The sequence below is a fragment of the Dromiciops gliroides genome, chromosome 2 (assembly GCF_019393635.1).
Source record: "Dromiciops gliroides isolate mDroGli1 chromosome 2, mDroGli1.pri, whole genome shotgun sequence".
Taxonomy (NCBI): domain Eukaryota; kingdom Metazoa; phylum Chordata; class Mammalia; order Microbiotheria; family Microbiotheriidae; genus Dromiciops; species Dromiciops gliroides.
Genome location: NC_057862.1, coordinates 503806143 through 503825965, shown reverse-complemented (window position 1 = coordinate 503825965; position 19823 = coordinate 503806143). Strand labels below are relative to the sequence as shown.

General features: G+C 37.1%; 1 protein-coding gene across 1 annotated transcript in view; it reads left to right on the top strand.

The window, feature by feature from the left end:
- The window catches only part of TPO (thyroid peroxidase), a 229672-nt gene that overhangs the window by 26692 nt on the left and 183157 nt on the right, over window positions 1-19823 (top strand). Inside the window, exon 3 of the mRNA XM_043988365.1 lies at window positions 16035-16204. Within this exon, the coding sequence (XP_043844300.1) occupies window positions 16035-16204 (170 nt within the window). The remainder of the gene's footprint in view (window positions 1-16034; window positions 16205-19823) is intronic.

Sequence of the window (19823 nt, the reverse complement as noted above, 5' to 3'; positions counted from 1 at the left end):
GTGGTTATAAGTTCTGACTTGTGCTTTAGGAAAGTCACTTTAATGGCTAAATGGAAGATGGATTGGACTGAGGTAAGACTTGAGTCAAACAGACCCACCAGCAGGCTATTGAAACAATTAAAGCAGGAGGTGATGAGGGTCTGTACTAGAGTGGTAGTAGTTTCAGCAAAGAAGGGGGCATATTCAAGAGATGTTGAAAAGAATGAGATGAGATAGTTCAGAAATAGCTTGCATATGGGGGCTGGGGTGAGAGTCAATGAGAGATAGTGAGGAATCTAGGATGATCCCCTAGGTTGCAAGACTGAGGGACTAAGAAACTTTATATGGAGACTTTCTTTTTATAAATGGCCTCCATGGCACATGAGCCCAGTAATGGAGTCTCTGGGTTAAAAACATATGGACATTTTAGTTACTTTATTTGGATAATTCCAAAGTGCTTTACAAAATGTTTACAGTGATTCACAGCTCCACCAACAACAAGCTAGTGTGCCTATCTTCCCACAACCCCCTCTGCATTAACAATTCTCATCTCTCATCATGTTTGCCAATTTTCAGGATTTTAGATGGAACCTCCATATTATTTTGATTGTCATGTCTTATATAATTAGTAATTGGGAGCATGCTTTTATCAATGTGGTTGTTAATATTCCATCCTTTTTACCATTTTAAACTCTTTGCCTAAGTTTCCTTATCTGTAAAATGAGATGGAGAAGGAAATGGCAAAACACTTTAGGATCATTTCTAAGAAAGCCCCAAATGGGGTGAGGAAAAGTTGGTAATGTCTGAAATAATTGAACTAGAACAAAAATTGATGTGTTTCCTTGTGCACTTCAGAAGTGTAATGTATAAACATTTTTATATCTTGATGAAATAGAAAACTGATTTAAGGAACATGATTTTTGGAACAGGTAATAATTTTGCACCTGGATAAAAGGGGGGAAGTAATATGTATTTTAGACATTTTCCTTGATTTTATAGTTCTTTTTATGTGAGAATGCCTTTCAGTTTTGAAATCTTCCTCTCTGAGATATTTTGAAAATTGATCCCATGTGTTCCTTTGAAATTTTGTTGCCTCTAGAAGAAGTTTCATCTATATATTGAGTCAGAGGAGAAAGAAATTGAGAAGTTTCACAAATAACTTTGTAGATCCTCTAATTGCAAAAAGGTAGAGGATGACCAAAAATAATATTTGTTTAATAAGCGTGTATTAGATAACTGATTGTATTGAGGGTACTGCACTACAAAGGTTACCAGAGGAAAAATATAAAAATATAAAATTTTGGTAAAACCTTATCATGAACATTTTAGTCTCAGAAAATATGTTGGAGAACATATTCAGTCTCTTGGGAGTGTAAAAATCCCTCACCAACAACCTTATTTACTGAGCTGGTAACAGGTACTGCATAAAGTTTAATCTCCTTAAGAGTTCCCTTTGCATCAAGTTCATGAATATGGGACCTGGTGGTAGATACACTTCCAGCTACATTAGCTTCACTAGGACAGGTGGTCAACATTGTGTTATGATCAGTCACACTGCCAGGCAAACATTTATCCATGCCAATTTCACTAACAACAGGACTGGTAGCAGAAAGTGTTATGTTCCATCCCTTTTGCAATTAAAGAACTATTTACATCCCAGACTATATTTACATGCTGTATGATTTCATAAGAATGACTCCAGTTGTTTTTTTTTTTCATTATTTGCCTCTTCATTTGACTGAATGGACATTTGATTTGAATGGGCATGCTCACGATCATGAAACAAAATGGACTAAAGTCTGGTAAACTGATTGTATCTGAATATCATGAATTGGGAGATACTGGTTGTAATGAGAATTAAGCCTCACCACCCCCTAAAATCAATCAATAAACATTTATTACATGCCTAGTGAGTTTCAGGCACTAGGTTAAGCTCTATCTTAACAGTCAGCAAATAATTCATTACTGATGGAGCTGTGTCAATGGATAGTCAGACCACTGGCTGGCTAGAGCAAAGGTCAAGTAAATGCCAATTTTTTTGGAGGGCAGTTGGGTAGAGGTGAGAAAATACCACATCAACTTCAATGTAACCTGTTTAAAGATCTTTTAACTATAAAAATGTGAAAATCGCTGCCAAATGACATGACTCAAATGCTGTCCTGGTGCATAAGGCTCAGCTAAAAAAGTGATAATGGACATAAATTACAACATTGACTCTGATTATCTCCCTTTCTTAGAAAGAGTTAAGCAATGCTAACAAATTACTATGATAGTTGGCCAAAACCCATTTAAACCCATTTAAATGTGTGATATATTTTTGGCAAGGAAAGAAATATTTTAGCTATAGCGAATACCACTTTAGAATATAAACTCAGTTAAAAAACACTATGTGGGAGGATGAAAGAAGACTACATATGATATTGCCTCAAAATATTTTAAAAACCTCTAAAGTATAGTTGAGGAGCTATCCAGCTAACCCAGGTGATCTTGAGCATTTACCAGTGAAGCTGGAAGGTAAGAAATAGCCATGAAATGGACATTTTAGAAGGTATATAGTCTTATTAACAATGATGGGGGGGAACCATTGTTTTTAGATACTACCACTTCAGTAAAATAAATGAAGAAGATAATGTCAAGAAGAGTGACTGGCTTCAGTCCTCTACTTTCTACATGTATTTCTTAAAATATTTCTTGCTAAACTGTACTTTCTAAAATTATTGCTACTTATACATTAATGGCTATGACCATCATTTTGGCAGTAAGTATTAATTAATATCATATATATATATATATATATATATATACACACACACATATATATACATACATACATCAGTAAAAAATTGACTGCATGGCAGTTAGCTCAGGTAGGAGAAAAGCCCCAGACCCATTTTGTCTCTCAGAGAGACAGCATGTGGTCTCAAAGCCTAAGAGGAAGAGTGTACACCAATTGACTACATTCAGAGCCAAAAGCACAAACCAAGATCATGTCAAGATGGCAACCCTTTTGTGATCAAGGCTTTTTATCCTCTTTTGATATAGGCGGGTCATTATAAATTGATCAAAGCTAATTAGTTAGCATCATTCAATTCCATTGGTTGACATGACTTGAAAGTGGTCCAAAATAAAATGGGCTCTACGATGACTTAATGGGGACTAAAGCAAATTCAAGGTGAGGTTTAATCCCATCAGTCCTTCAATGAGCTAGACAAAAGAATCTATCCCCATTTCTTTTGTTCCTTTGGGCTTACTCCAAACAAGATTCCAGTAAAGGATTGGACTTTCTGGAGGGTGTGGTTGAGAGAAAAGGACTAAAACTGAGTCTCTGGGTCCCCCCAAAATTCATTATTAATAATTATTTTTTCACATGCATTTGTAACCTTAAACTTGTCTCTTAACTACTCTAAATTTCACTCTTCATCTGAAACTATAAAGAGGTCATATTCCATTTTTCTCAAGATATTTGAAAAAGAGGAAGATTCTAAAAGAATGGAGACCAAATATTATACATTCACCAAAAAAAAAAAAAATTACCGAGAAGACATCAGACATCATTGACCTATAGGTCTGTTTTGTCACCTCTGGAAAATCTTTATGTGAATAGTTTTTGTGCATATTAAAAATATATGGGGGGAAGTCAGGTGGCACAGTGGATAAAGCACTAGCCCTGGATTCAGGAGGACTGAGTTCAAATTTGGCCTCAGACACCTGACACTTACTAGCTGTGTGACCCTGGGGAAATCACTTAACCTCAATTGCCTCACCTATATATATATATATACACACAGGGTATGGCCATAAGAAGAAAACACAACATTTTCTGTAGCAGGCCACAGTCATGCAGCTGGCTGGGGCATAGAAAATATAAATTCCACTATGACTATTATTTGATTTTTTTAAATATTTAAACATCAAAGAGGTCTTTCCTTCCTAATAAATTTCAAAGCCATGAAATATCTTTTCTCCAAAATGAAGATTACAACAATAAAATATTTTCATAAAACAGTATAGTATGGCAGAAAGAGTTGCTATTTTTGGAGTCAGGAGACTTAGGTTCAAATCTTGTCTCTAACACTTATTGGTTACTAATATAATAATCAGCAATCACTTCTTTTAATTTACCTTTCCTCATTTGCAAAACAGGAAAGTTTCTATGGCAGCTAGGTGGCACAGTGGATAGAATTTGGGGCCTGGAGTCAGGAAGACCTGAGTTCAGACAGTTACTAGCAGTGTGACAATGGGCAAGTCACTTTATCCTGCTTACCTCAGTTCGTCATCTTTAAAATGAGCTGGAGGAGGAAATCACAAACCATTCCAGTATCTTTATCAAGAAAACGCCAAACAGAATCGTGAAGAGTCAGACACAATTTAAAAAAGACTGAAAAGGGGCAGCTATGTGGCACAGTGGATAAAGCAATAGCTCTGGATTTAGGAGCACCTGAGTTCAAATCTGGCCTCAGACACTTGACACTTACTAGCTGTGTGATCCTGGGCAAGTCACTTAACACTCATTGCCTGGGGGGGGGGGGGAAGACTGAAAAACAACATACTACACTTACCTCCCAGATTTTGTGGAGAAAGCACTTTGTAAAATTTAAGGCCATATAGAAATATGTCATAATCAATGAAAAACCAGTATAATAATTCTTGTGACTAGGTTGAAGTCTTTTTTATTAAGACATGCTCAGATTTTCTTTGCCTCCATTCAAGTTTTATTTTATTTATGATTTTACCCATGTTCTCCAACCTGGGGAATAGGATATGTGACTGTCATTATGTGCCATATCAATGAAAAAGCATTTATTGAGCACTTAATATATGTGCCATATCAATGAAAAAGCACTTATTGAGCACTTAATATATGTGCCATATCAATGAAAAAGCACTTATTGAGCACTTAATATATGTGCCATATCAATGAAAAAGCACTTATTGAGCACTTACTATAAGTCAGATACTGTGTTAAGTACTGGTAGCATAAAGAAAAGGACAAATAGAACCTTAACCCTCAATTAGCTCTAATTGAAGACACAACATGAAAAGAACTAGATACATAGAAACCACAACTAGGACTGATTACCTTTATCCTCAGGGTTTACCCTGGATTCATTACTCTGGGACTGCCTTTTTCCTCTAAGAGGTCCTCCATAACAGAAAGGAAAAAGTAAAAAACGGTGTTGTTGGGGTGGTCTTTTCTCTAATGCCACGGGCTCAAGCTCCCCTCCCCATTCTTCCAATTGTTCAGAACCAGTAACTAGTACCCTAGTTCAATTTACTATCTTAACATCAATTAACTTTTACGAAGGGATGCTTATTTCAAAGATATCATGAAAACAAAATATACAGCATTTTCACCAGTACTTCCAGGGCATACTCTACTCCACACCACATTGGTCTCTGGGGAAGAAAGCTCGGATTCTACACAGCATTGGTTCACACCAAGCTCACATATAGATGTGATATGCCAGATGATCCCATGTTTGAACAATAGATTATATTCCTGAAGGTCACTCCCAAAGGTAGTTCTTTGCTTCTTGGGGCATAGATGCTGCCCTGGCTTCTGCTCAGACTCCAACTCTCAGATTCCCAAGGTTCTCTCTTCTGCCCTCTTGCCATTCTCAGGGTTGGTGTGTTCTCTCACCAGATGTAGGGAGCTACAGAATCAACTAGCTTCCTTACAAACCAATGAAGGGTAGAGAGCTAATAGCTGATATCAACAGGACATTTTGAATGCTTCTACAGTTAATACAAGGACCTCATCTTGAACACGTGGGCTTACCAACTGCAATCAGTTACAGAAGTCCAATCAGACTCCATGATCTCTTCAAGACATATCATCATGACTCTCCCTAAAGGTACTCCCCAGTGGCCTCCATGTGAAGAAATGACACTTAAGAAACTCTATACACATGCCATCTCATCATGACAGAATAATTATAATTATTTGAGAAGTTGATATGAACCTCACTGGGATACCTTACTATTTTATATTTCACTACCACTGAGTAAAGCCTAAGCAACACCAAGAGAGTTCCTTTCTTTTTGGTGTTTTTTCTCTCTGTGGATGACTCAAACCCTCTCAATTTATCTACCACTGTCTTTGATGTTCACTGCTGTCACTGTTGTTATCTCAACTGCTCTGGTAACCAATATTTTGCTGTTTGGGTGTCTGAAGAGATAGAAGAAGCCAGATGCCTTTCAAAATCTCACCAGCCCCTTTAACGAAAGGAGATGCAAATGGGATGTGGCTCCATCCCAGACAAAGCCTTGCCTAAAAGACCATACACTCTTAAGCTCAATCAGTGGGTAAAGAGCATTCCTCCACTGGCTTCACAGAATCATCCCTATACCTTGGGTATAGGAAATTCTAGCTCAGCAACCAATTAAAAGCAACTTCATGGCAGACAAGAAGTTAGACTATATTTCTCACCTGCTCTGAATGAAGAAGGGAAAGTCCCTTTTATTGTACATCCCCAAGGGAAACAACATTCTTCCTCCTGGTTAAAACATTTACTGTCCTTGGTAAATCCCTGGTGTGTATTTAGCAGTTTTATTATCTATGCTCCTTATTCAGGGGTCCCTCAGAGGTTTAGCAATGTTCTTTTCTAGTGTCTTATAACAAAAAGTCCTAGAACAGCCCTTGTGGCACAAATGTTACACAGCTCCACATTTATAGCCAGAAATCACAATTATCACTACAATTCTGCAGGTTCACTAGACAAATGACATTTTGTACAGCATAGCTGGTGTTATTTCATCCTTAGTATTCAACAAGGGTTTTAACCAACTCAAACAAAGAAAATGGAAAAGAAAATTCAAATGGGGGAAAAATATATGCACCCAACAAAAAGGAACATAGAGAAAATTATCTGAACCTAGCTTCCAGCAAGCATGGAGTTCTTCCCAAAGGGAACTGGTATCAGGTATCAACTGGAAGTCACCCTCTCACTCTCAAGTGAAAAACTAAACTTTCCTGGGTGAAAATTGTTCAATGATTCTCTCAGCATCCAGTGCTATCCAACTAGCATTGGAATAAAAATCTCTATGAATGTCTTTTAAAAAATTATTTATAAAAATAAATGACAGGGGCAGCTAGGTGGTGCAGTGAATAGAGCACTGGCCCTGGATTCAGGAGGACCTGAGTTCAAATCCGACCTCAGACACTTGAGGAAAGGAGGTCCATAACATCATTAGATGAAGGGCATCACCTGTCAGGTTTTTTGTTTGTTTTGGTTTTTTTGGTTTTTTTTGGTGAGGCAATTGGGGTTAAGTGATTTGCCCAGGGTCAGACAGCTAGTAAGTGTTAAGTGTCTGAGGCTGGATTTGAACTCAGGTCCTCCTGAATCTAGGGCCGGTGCTACCTAGCTACCCCTTGAGGAGCTAATTCTAATAAAAATGTGAGTACTAAAGGGGGACCTTTTCCATTTTGAGGAGCTTATTTCAGTGACCTGAGTACTTAATCCCTTTTGTGAGCTGCGCACTTAGCAATGACTTGACCCAGTTTTTATTTCTTTATTTTTCTTCTTTTTATGCTGAGCCTGCTGATCTAAGAATGCCTTTGTTATAGTAGAGATCCATTGCAGACAATTTAATATTACTTTGGTATATGCACCTACAATTTGCATGAATGATTAAGGGAATCATCTATAGTATAGAGACCCCTGGAGAAATTTTGATGTGTCCTCAAAAATGACAGGTGGGGGGCAGCTAGGTGGTACAGTGGATAAAGCACAGGCCCTGGATTCAGGAGGACCTGAGTTCAAATCCGGCCTCAGACACTTGACATTCACTAGCTGTGTGACCCTGGGCAAGTCACTTAATCCTCATTGCAGGGCAATGAGGGTTTCTCCCCCCCACGAAAAAAAAACAACAAAACAACAAAACAAAAAACCAGAAAACCTCTATTTTGTGGCAGCTAGGTGGCACAGTGGATAGAGCACCAGCCCTAGAGTCAGTAGTACCTGAGTTCAAATCCGGCCTCAGACACTTAACACTTACTAGCTGTGTGACCCTGGGCAAGTCACTTAACCCCAATTACCTCACTAAAAAAAATGGCAGGTGATGCCCTTCATCTAATGATGTTATGGACCTCCTCTCCTCCAAACCATGATCAAACTAGCACATCAGGATCTTAGAACTCAGCTGACTCTACTTAAAGGTTTAGGGATAACACTGATCATTAGGGAAGGGAGCAATAAGAATTCTCAAATGTTATCACTGTCAAACCCTATTTGGTGTATTCTCCCCTCATGTATCAATCACCGATTAATATTTACCTAATATCATCTAATCATTGATTAGCATCCAATATCATTTTGATCAGTTGAAATCTCCTTGACATCACTGATAACTAATTAACATCAATTAACTTTTACAAATCAATATTTACTAAGAAGACATAGCAAGAAATAAAGTACAATATCCCCCATGAATTGGAGCACATTCTCAAATATTAAGTTTGAGTGGGCTCAAACTTAAAGTGGTATCTAAAAAGCATTCTCCCACCAGGTTCGGTACTGAGTCTGTTTGTTATAACTGATGCCTTGTCTTTAGGACACTATGTCTTAGCTACTGGATTCATTCATTTCTGGGCCAGATCGATCAAGTTTGCTCCTCAAGGCTCCACTGACTCATCAGGCTTATCTGCTGTGACTCTGCTATGCTCTGTACTTGTTGGACCTTGAGTGGTTCCTCCAACCTCTAAAAGTCCAAAAGGTCACCAAGTGTTTCATTCTGTCCCTGATACTCACTCATCTAATTATTAAATGACAAATACAAAAAGTCAAAAACCCAAATTAACTTTTCTTCATGGTCATGTGTTTGCCTACATAGGAGAGCAAGCCTGAGGCCCAACCAGGACCCAAGGTTCTACAAAAATTCTTCTTGCTCTTAGCTGGAAAGCTTTGAGGTTGAAAAGCAGTTAAGTGTCTCTAATAGAGCATTTTACATGCCCATCTTCTTCTACACCAGCAGCCAATTAAAAGGTTTTTCATCACCACAAAATTAGCTGATAGAAAACAGTCACAGAATCCTTATACATACTCTGAAGTGAGGGAAAAGGGCCTTTGTTTATTCACTATAACACATTTCCAGCTGTAGGTTCCTAAAGCCTCCTCATGGGTAGGCACTAGGCAAAACAGATTGTACACGCTCAAATGATTGGACAGACACCTATTTCCTCTAAACACAGTGCCCTTGCACTTCATTATGCTGCTTCTGACACAGCCATCATAGCTTTCAAGAAACCAGGATCAGAATAGGATTTAAATGATTAAATGTTTTAAACCTGATATCTAACAATTGAAATATTATTAATTCGCCAAAATATTACTACCTCACCAAGCCATCTCAACCACCTAGCAACTTCTCTATCTGAAATATAGCCAAGAAACAGAAAGAAGATTTTTAAAAGAACTATAAGAAGTCAGATAAATTTCACAAAGCCCATGTTTTTAAAGATCCTGTACTTGGCTCATAGGTCCTCATATGGTACCTGTTTACTTTTATTTTACAAACTATCTTAACAATTTATTTGTGTGTTTTCTCAACCCACAGAAGAATAAATATAGTAAATATGAAGTATGTGTGTTTGGGGTTACGCTAGTGAGAGGAAAAGAATTGGAATTAGTGAGAAGTGGTAGCTAAGAGGTGAAGGAGAGCCAGATGTTAAAAATAGATACATTAATTAATTGTGGCAGTCTGGGACAGTGTAGCATCAAAACTGCCATAGATGTCTCATTTAGCCCTGAGACTATCCTTGTGTTATATTCCCGTGTTGTATCAGAGTATTTATTATTATTATATTATATATTATTAATTTTATTTATTTTCAAATAAATTAAAGTTATATATTATTAAATCAGTGTACATAATAAAGGGGGAAAGGGAAGGGAATATGTATTTATTAAGTGCCTATTATGTGACAGTCACTGTGCTAAGCCTCTACAGATATCATCTCAGTTGATACAAACAATACATCAAGAAAACAAGTGCTGGAGTTGGTGCATTCTGTTGAAAATGGACAGAGTGAAATACATTTTAGAAAAATATCCATCCAAAATAATTAAAGTGGAAAAATATATACCTTAGTGTTTAGAAAAATAGTAAATCCTTCTCTGTATTGGAAACCTTCATTATCTAGGGGAGGGTGAGGATTATTCCATGAGGAATTATTCCCAGAAAGCTATGGTTTTTACCAAACTATCACATTTCTTGGTTGAACAAGATTCCAGGCTCATTGGATTTAGCGTTGGCAGGGACCCTTAGGGAATCATCCAGTCTAACCATTTTACACAAAAGGAAGCTAAAACCCAAAGGGGTGAGGAAATGCCCAAGCTAACACAGCTGGTTTATGGCAGAGTTGAAGCCTGAACAGTTGTCTTGATCCACATGATGCCCAAACCTCAAGTCATTTCTCCCAATTCAGTCATTAAATTTGGTCTGCCAGCCAAATGTCCTTGGATTCATAGTGCCAAATAGCCAGTCAGCCTGAATTTTTTACCAAATAGACTGAAGACTTTAGAATCACATAAACACAGACTAATTCTCCAGCTACAAATTAGGAAACAAACAAACAAAAAAACCCTTTAAAACAAATCAGGGGTATGCATACAGTGAGACCATAATGGGCCCTTTCAAAACATGTGGCCAATTTGATGATGTCTTTTGTACACAATAGATTTCTGATTGCCAAATGCCATGAACAATATTATATCATTAAAAAAATAATAATAAACTTGCTCTAAGAGGCCAGCGATTGAGTCCTAGTTGTCTTCTATATAAGTCTTGGCAATGTGATCCAGGATAAATTATTTGTCTTTTCTTGTCCTTAGTTATTTCGTCTATAAAATGAGTGATAATAATTCTGCCTCTTCCTAATGTCAAAGTCTACACCAGATGCTGCTAACTGGAGGTCCCTTTCAGCTCTTGGATAATAAGTTTTAATTGGCATGTACTCTATGGATACTTGTGGGTTTGGGCTTTCTCACAAAATAGAAGTTTGCTCTTTCTCGTTCTATAACCCCTGATCTTGGGGTTTCTTTAAAAGTTTATAGCCTCAGGGCCTTGTGTCATATTCAAGCATTAGGACAAAGAGGTACCAGCTGGATATTCTGGGATGTGGAAAATTGATTTTGGTGCTGCCAAGAACAGTACAACTACTCAGAAGGTCACTAAACATTGTTGGTTACTCTGTCCCATTGGAATCTGAGAAAGAGAAACATTTTTTTTTAAACCGCAAAAGCAATGGACAGTATAGGAATTAGCATTTTTCATCACTGCTCTGAGTTTTGGCCTAAAAGATATGAGTTACATGCTTATGTGGTTGCATTGGGATTTTTCTGTAATAAATGTGCTTTTAAATATGCCTAAGTGACATTTTTTAAAAAAACTACTTATTTAATGTGTTGGGTTTGCAAAAACACTTCTCCCATATTAAATCATTTGGTTCCGAGTCATGAGCACTTCAGCAGGTAGGTGGTGCAGTGGACAGAGTGCAAGGCCTAGAGCCAAGGAGAAAATTTCCTGAGTTCAAATGTAGTTTCAGACACTTACTAGCTTTGTGACCCTGAGCAAGTCATTTAACCCTGTGTGATTTGGTTTCCTTATCTGTAAAGTGATCCAGAGAAGTAAACAGCCAACCATTCCAGTATCTTTGCCAAGAAAACTACAAATGGGATCATGAATAGACAGACATGACTGAACACCAAACAACTGACCACTCCAAGTGGCCTCCTCTATTAGGCCACCTCTAGCCACGATCTATTTATATCTTCCCACCAGCCACTTAGTTACTGATGGGAGAACCTTTACACCACCACCCCCAACACATTTCCAGTCATAGAATCAGAATCACATTATATTTCCATCCCTACTGTTAATCTACTCATATTGACAAATGCCTGACTCTCCTTTGACTCCACTCAACTGTTGTCAGTAATTTTCAAACCAAAGTATTCCCTCCCCAAGTGTGTTGTCTCCACTCATAAGAATTATAAATTCCTTGGGGACAAGGACTGTCTTCTGTTTTGTTTTGTTGTTGTTTTTTTATATATATATATATATATAGGGCTTGACAGGAGAGTTTACTAGGGGTTTTCATTTATTCTTTCATTTATCTACCCAAGTAGACTACTGATAAATAAAGGGAAGCTCTGAGATTGTTACTAAGATTATGCAACTATATCTAACCTGTAGGTCCTAGTCCCATTTTCAAGTGATAAGGGGGTTCAAGTTGAGTTTTCTAGCACAAACATACACCTAGCCACATTGTGACCTACTTCTTTTCTTTGGCAAAATGTGCTCAAGTTGCCTTGCATTTTGTATACAGAAAATGTATTAGAAATAAAATGAGGGGATCATGCAAGGAACTATTGTAGAATAAAACAAACAGGGTTTATATAAAGTAAAATGGTAAACCTATGACTGGCATGGAAAATCTTTGTGGTCTACAGATCTTTTTTAATCTATATCTTTTCTATTGGCTGTGTAATAAGGTCATAAAGTGGAAGAAAAAAGAATTTGGCGTCAGAAAACCAAGAGTCCAGTCTCAGCATTTCCAATTAGCAGAGTTATGACCTTGAACTAGTCAGTTGACTAAAAGCTTTTTGAGGACAGGGATTATTTTGTTTTTGTCTTTGTACCCTTATTTTCCTACTTAATGCCTCCCACATAGTAGGCAACAAATAAATGTTTTCTGGGTTAAATAAAATTCCAATAACCTCGCTGGCCTCAGTTTTCTCATATAGTAATCATATCACTGAACGTTCATGGTTGTTGTGAGAATCAGATGAGATGATGGGTGGGAAAGCATCTTGTAAGTATAAAGGGCTAACTGAGTTCACAATACTATTGGGTATTTTCCCCATTTTGAAAAAAAGCTTAATGCATAAAGAATGAAATTATTAGAAGTGAAAGGTAGTTCTGAAAAGATAGCTTAGACTGTTTCAACACACATTTATTGAACTGTAATTTTTGGTTCCTTTTAGCCACAGATCTACAAACCATAGATTCTCAGAATCACTGACATTGGGAAGGAAGGAGGGAAAGAAGGAAGGAAGGAAGGAAGGAAGGAAGGAAGGAAGGAAGGAAGGAAGGAAGGAAGGAAGGAAGGAAGGAAGGAAGGAAGAAGAGATACAGAAAGAAAGAAAGAGAAAGAAAGAAAAAGAACTTACACATAAAGCACTATCCTAAGCACAAGGGATACAAACAGAAAAGGCCAGACAGTTCCTATTCTCAAGGATCTAACATTCTAACAGGTAGAGAAAACCTATTGAAGAGGTTTCCATTGCAAGGCAGCTAGAACAGTCCCCATGGTCTTGCCTCACGAAGCTAAGATGTCAAAAGATTGAGATATGCAGTCCAAGTTAAATAGTGACAGTTCCTTTAACTGCTCGTCATGTAGCATAGATCTGCCTACTGACCCCTCTGGACAAATTCTAGATTGTAAATGGTATTTTAAAGTGTGATGCCCAGAATCAGATATACTTAGAGCTTCAAGAGCATGAAGGGCCTTATGAAACCCAAAGTTGAGGCTACAGTTGAGTCTTTATTAGCCTCAGATGACCTCACTTTTTATTTCAGTCATTTCAGTCATTTTTAGCTACTACTATGATAATAATATTATTGATAGTACAATAACAGTAATAGCACTTATATTAGTAAATTAATATCAATAAATTGCTTTAATATAATAGTAGCATTTATATTAAATGGATATATTATGAAATTATATTAATATACAATAAAAATATTATTTTATGTACTACTACAAAACAATAAAAATAGAATTTATTTAGCATTTTAAGGTTAACAAAACACCTTACAAATAGTATTTCATTTTGTCCTCATAAAGGCCCTGAGATGTAGGTACCGGTATTATCCCCAGTTTTACAATGAAGAAATTGAAATGAATAGAGATTTCCCAAAGTTATAAACTAGTAAGAGTCTGAATCAGGATTTGAACTAGCTTCAGGTCTAACTCTCTGTTACTACTTAGCTATTCACCAGTTTCAGTGACAGAAAAGCCAACTGGAGCTTAAAAAGTCACAAGTCAAAACAAAACTTGGGGGCAGCTAGGTGGCATAGTGGATAAAGCACTGGCCCTGGATTCAGGAGGGCCTGAGTTCAAATCTGGCCAAAGACACTTGACACTTACTAGCTGTGTGACCCTGGGCAAGTCACTTAACCCTCATTGCCCTGAAAAACAACAACAACAAAAACAAACAAACAAACTAAAACCAAACTTTGATTTTCCTTGCAATTCTTTCCTGCTATACAGACTAGGGTAAAAAGCAACCAATTGCACAAATTACACATCCTCCATCAGGAGGATGTTAGTATGACTACAATCTTTTTTTTTTTTTGGTTTTGTTTTGTTTTTTGCTTCTCTTGCTATTTTCTCCAAAGCTGAAAGTCATGGGAGGTGGCAGGGGGAAGAAATGAGTCTCAGAGTTCTTTCTCCTCCTCCCCCTTACCTTGTTCTTGTTCCCTATACCTATAGTTCCTGTGAATCAAATCTATCCTCAAGATATTCAAAGAGTAGAGAAGGAAGCCAATATGAAAAATTGTAATCAAATAAATGTGATGGTTGTCTTTCGGTTCATGTGTTTTACTAATATTTTTTTTTCATTGGGTGGACACTGTATAGGTTAAACAGCTTGGTTAAGTAAATGGAAGACAGAAGTAAGGATCCAAGAAACCAAAGTTTTTGAGCTGTATGGACTTTGATAACTCTATGATACCAAAGGAATGAGAGATAAAAATGACAATAGAGACTGCTTAGTTACCCTCCCCCCACCTCCCTCAAAATGTTGTTCAGAAAAGCCAAGAAGCAGAATTAGAATCCAAACCTGTCCTCTGATTCCAATTAAAATAGTCAACTTTAATATACCATACTGATTTCTCTAGATCTCAAATTCATCTTCTGCAAAATGAGAAATTTGATCCATTTGATCTCTCTGATTCTTTCATCCTTGATTCTTAGAAATTCTTTTTTAAAAAGGTTTCTTGATATCGTTTCTTTTTGCACCACCTTCATTTTTAGACATTTGTACTATAGTTCTTTTAGCCATTCCCCAATTAATAACCATCTACTTTATTTCAGTTTTTTGCTACTACAAAAAAAGTATTTCTCTAAATATCTTGATAAAGAGGGTACTTCTCTTTTGTCATGGCAAGAAATTCTATTGTTTACAATTTAGAATATAAGGTATTAAAGTACTTTATTCTATCAATTTGTTACTTACAAAGAGAAGTGACAGATGCCACAAATAGAAGGGTGACAATAAGGGACAAATGCACTTTTGAATATGAGATATTTCCCACAGGTATTTATAGTACCTAGAAATCTCATAGTGATGTTGGCTTCTCAACTTGTCAGCCACTGTCCTTGGGAGCAGTTTTTAATGTTTCACAGAATGAGACACAGACTTTCTAATTTGGTGGTCTGCCATTGGTCTCAGTAGTCCAAGACAAAGCAAGATCCATCTTTGGTTGACCTTGCCCAAGAATTAGAATGAAGAAAGGCAAAACACTAGGGTTGTATGTGATTATCCATTAAACATTGAAATAGAAGTTTATTCTAAAATTCCATTATTTATGTCAAGAAAGAGAAAATAAAGTCCTTTCCCCCACTTTGCCAGCATATTTTTTAATGTATTTTTTTAATATTTTACCTATTAGGAGTTGACAGCCACCAGCAAGATCTCTAAGTCAAATGTTATGAATACTTTAAAACTTTCTGAACACAATTCCAAATTGCTTTCTAGAATGTTTGGCAAGATTCACAATTTCCAAGGGTATTTTTGTGTTCCCGACTTCCCGCAGTTCCTCCAATATTGATTATGTCTTTTTTTGTCATTGTGTCATTTTGCTGGATGAAAAATGAAGCCCCAGGATTCTTTTAATTTTATACTTCTATTTGTAATTTCATTTATAATTTTTATTTTATGGTCAAGTTATATCTTAGGCCAGAAAGTTCTGCATCACTTGAATTCTTGTCATTTAATGTCACTGAAAAGACTAATTATTTTTTATGTTTCTTCATTTTCCTACAGAAACCTCAAAAAGAGGGAACTAAATTCTCCAGCTCAACTCTTCTCCTTTTCTAAACTGCCAGAAAGAACAAGTCAAGATGTTTCCCGAGCAGCAGAAATAATGGAGACTTCAATCCGATCAGTGAAAGAAAAAGTTTCCCTGCAGCATAAGAAATCTTGGCATCCAACTGGTAAATGTGACTCCTCTTGTTCATCTCCTCCCTCACTCCCTCCCACTCCCAAACCCCATGACTTATCAGCAATGAACAGGGAGAAGCTTCAGGGTCACCTTTCAAATGAAAGTTGCATTGGTTTCATCTGGCAGGGTGTTTCCTTATTTGGCTCCAGGCAAAAATACAGTTCATCCCTAACTATTCAGTCAGTAGAAAAGTGCCAGTTCTTAGAAACTACTTATAAAACAGTCACTATATTTTTTTATTTTTTGTTTGGCTAGGGAAAGAACCTTCTGCAATTTCAGTTATGCCTTGAGCCAATGCTTGACAATTTGAATAGCCTTCCTTGTTGAATCAAAAGCAATCACAAACATGAGGAACAAACAATGCTGTTGGGTGTGCCAGCTAGCCACTAACATCTTAATATGGAAAAAAGAAATCTTCAGGTCTCATAGACACAAATTCCCTTTTAGGGAATCAGATTTTGTGGCTTACAGAGCTGAGGGGTTTAGAGGAAGATTGTGATTTCATAAATGCCTTCCCACAAAGGCCCAGGTTTATGCAAAACTTAGCTAGAAACATGTTGTTTTCATAGTCATCTGTGAAATCAGATGAAAACTGATTTGTTTCCAAAAACCTTTAGCCTTTGGGGAAGAGATTGTTAGCAAAGAAAGGAACAAAATCCCCTCAGAAAAAGAATTCCTTGGGTAATAAGAAGTTATGTTTCAGTGATTTTTCTAGTTAGTCAAGGGTTAATCTAAAACATTTTTTGGTTATCCCTAAGAAAAAATCTCTTACATGTATTGCATGAATGAATGAAGGAAAACTATTTCCTTATGTATTTATTTATTTATCCTTCTTATTGCCAGATACTAGGCTGGTCTCGGGGAGAAGAATTACGAAAAATAAGACAATCCCTGACCTCAAGGAATTTTCATTCTAATATGGGGAGACTACACATAAAAGGGAATGGTAACCAGGAGAAGCAGTGTTGGGCTGGACAGTTATAGGGATTACGAATGCAGTGATAGTAGACTGAAATGATCTTTTCAGGTAGTATTGATTTGTTCGCTGTTCTCAAAGTGAATTGGAAACTGAGAGGGAGGGAGTACTCCCTTTCACAAAAAGTTCAGATGGCAAAATGCCCAGGTAAGCTGAAGCTTACTTACCATCAGGAGATGGAGGTCTGAGTTAGATGTGAAGTATGTCTGGGGTCAGCTAGATATAGTGGGTTAAATGAGTTTTCACTCACTCACCAATCAGGGCAGATCACTCCCAAGGTGAGGCTGCAAAGCTGAGCAGATCCACTAGGGAGGGGAGAAGGGAATTGCCTCTGGAAGTCAAAGATATTAATCAGTTTTCCTCTCTAAGTTAATTAAATCATTGAAATTTTGATTAAGGGCATTGAAAATTAAGTGACTATTTAAGAGTGACTTTTAGAAAAAGATGTATTTTTTAATATGCTAACGATTTGGGGATGAACTGTACTTGTACCACCTCTTTCCTATAGGAAGCCTTCTCTAATTTCCTAGTCAGAGATTTGTTGTTGTTCAGTCTTTTTTTTCAGTTGCTTCCAAATCTTCATGATCTCATTTGAGGTTTTTTTGGCAAAGATACTGGAGTGATTTGCCATTTCTTTATCCAACTCATTTTACAGAATGAGGAACTGAGGCAAACAGGATTAAATGACTTGCCTAGGGCCATGTCTGAGGCAGGATTTGAATTCCAAAAGATTAATCCTCCTGACTCCAAGCCCAGGGCTCTATCCACTGTACCACCTGGCTGCCCTAGTCAGAGGTTACCATCCCTTCAATTTGACTTTAGCTCAAACTTTGTACCTACTTTGAGCTTTTATATTATATTCTTTCTTGAAGTGTAGTTATTTTGTAGTTCTGCATATGTCTCTTTGTTATATTCTTCTACTAGATTGTAAGCTCCAGGAGGGAAAGAAATTTGCAACAAACCTAAACTTTGCGTACTCATGTGGGTTATACATGACTGTATGGATTCAGGCTAAACACGATAGTTACTTTGGTCCTGAGACAGACTGGCATGAGGGGAAAAGGGCTCTAGTGTGAATGCTCCTCACACATGGCATTGCATCTCCTATTTTCATGGCTAAATTGAAGGGCTGATCTGTAAATATCTTCTTTGGGCATTTTTTTTTTTTTACTTCTTGTTTGTCCCATTAGAATATAAGCTCCTTGAGGACTATTTTTGCCTTTCTTTGTATCCCCAGTGTTTTGCACAGTGCCTAGACCATAGTAAGCACTTATCAAATGATTGTTAAATGACAGGTTCTTCTTCAGGCAATAAACAAAGATGTCAGTGAAGTTTATTTCATCCCAAGCCTAAGGCTGCAAGGCTGTAATGTCACTTTATGGGACACTTGGTCATTTCACTTTACAGGCTCATGAGGAGCATAACCAAACAAACCACCATGAAGAAAATTGTAATTTATGATTCAATACCCTTTGCAGAGGATGAAGTAGAGAAAAAAATATGACAAATTTGACAAGATCTTCCAAACTAAATCAGCATATATCCTCTTATCACCTTCAGTGCAAAGGCTGTCACAGGGGGAATACATCAACAACAAAAAGTGATGAAAGATATAGTTTGATACTGAGAAATGAAAGAAGTCAGGGGCTTTTTGACTACTAAGAATTGTCATAACTGTCATAATTGTCATGAATACCTTCTTTAAAAAGAGAGTAGAAGGCTCTGAATTCAGCATACAGCAAGAGATGCCACTAAATGAACTTGATATGATCTTAATACTGAGGAACTGATGGCTTACTGATAGGGCAATCATTTCACATTCAAAGTTTTGTGTGCAAGTCAGATCTCATTGACCAATTAAAGTCAATGTCAAAGTCAACACCAAATTCAAAGACACCATGTGTCTTCTAATGAACCAGCTTAAATAAGCTGTTGACTCTAAAAACTAAGAAATAGGTAGAAGTAGAGACTGCCTCTAGGCATCACCACTTCCTAGAGAAGTTTACTTAATATAAGCAATCTCCATGGTACAGATGCCAAAGAGCTATAAACAGTTATAACCAGTAAGTACTTGATCTCCATGCCAAATGGAAGAATACCAGAGCCAAGGGCAACACTGATTTAGAATACAAGATAATTTCCAAAATATAGTAAAGGAGGAGGAAGGATAAATTTTATTATACTCACTACAGGTGACTAGGTATACATAATTGCTCCATTTAAATTTTGATAGCTACAAAAGGATTGCATCTTTTTTTGTTGTTACCTGGACAGAAAGTCAAATATATCAACACATTAATTGACCAGAAACATTTTGTTACTGTTGTTATCTTCAGACAAGTGCCAGCACGACAGCCAGCAGTTATGAGCAAGGTGGCTGAGACAGGCTAGTGCAGCTGGAGATAGCTTCAGAGCCACCGCTATTGGTATGCATAGATCAGGGTGGCAAGCAGATGCTGTGTTACTGGAGTTATTTAAGGAGAAGACTGGGTTAGCCAGGTCAGTGGATTTATTTATGCAGACCCACTTTTGTGTCTTGGAGACATTTGGATAATTCACAAAGTGAGAATAAACCATAAGTGAGCCTCCAGAAATGGGGAAAAGTGCCAGTATATTATTTCAATTTCCTAAGAAG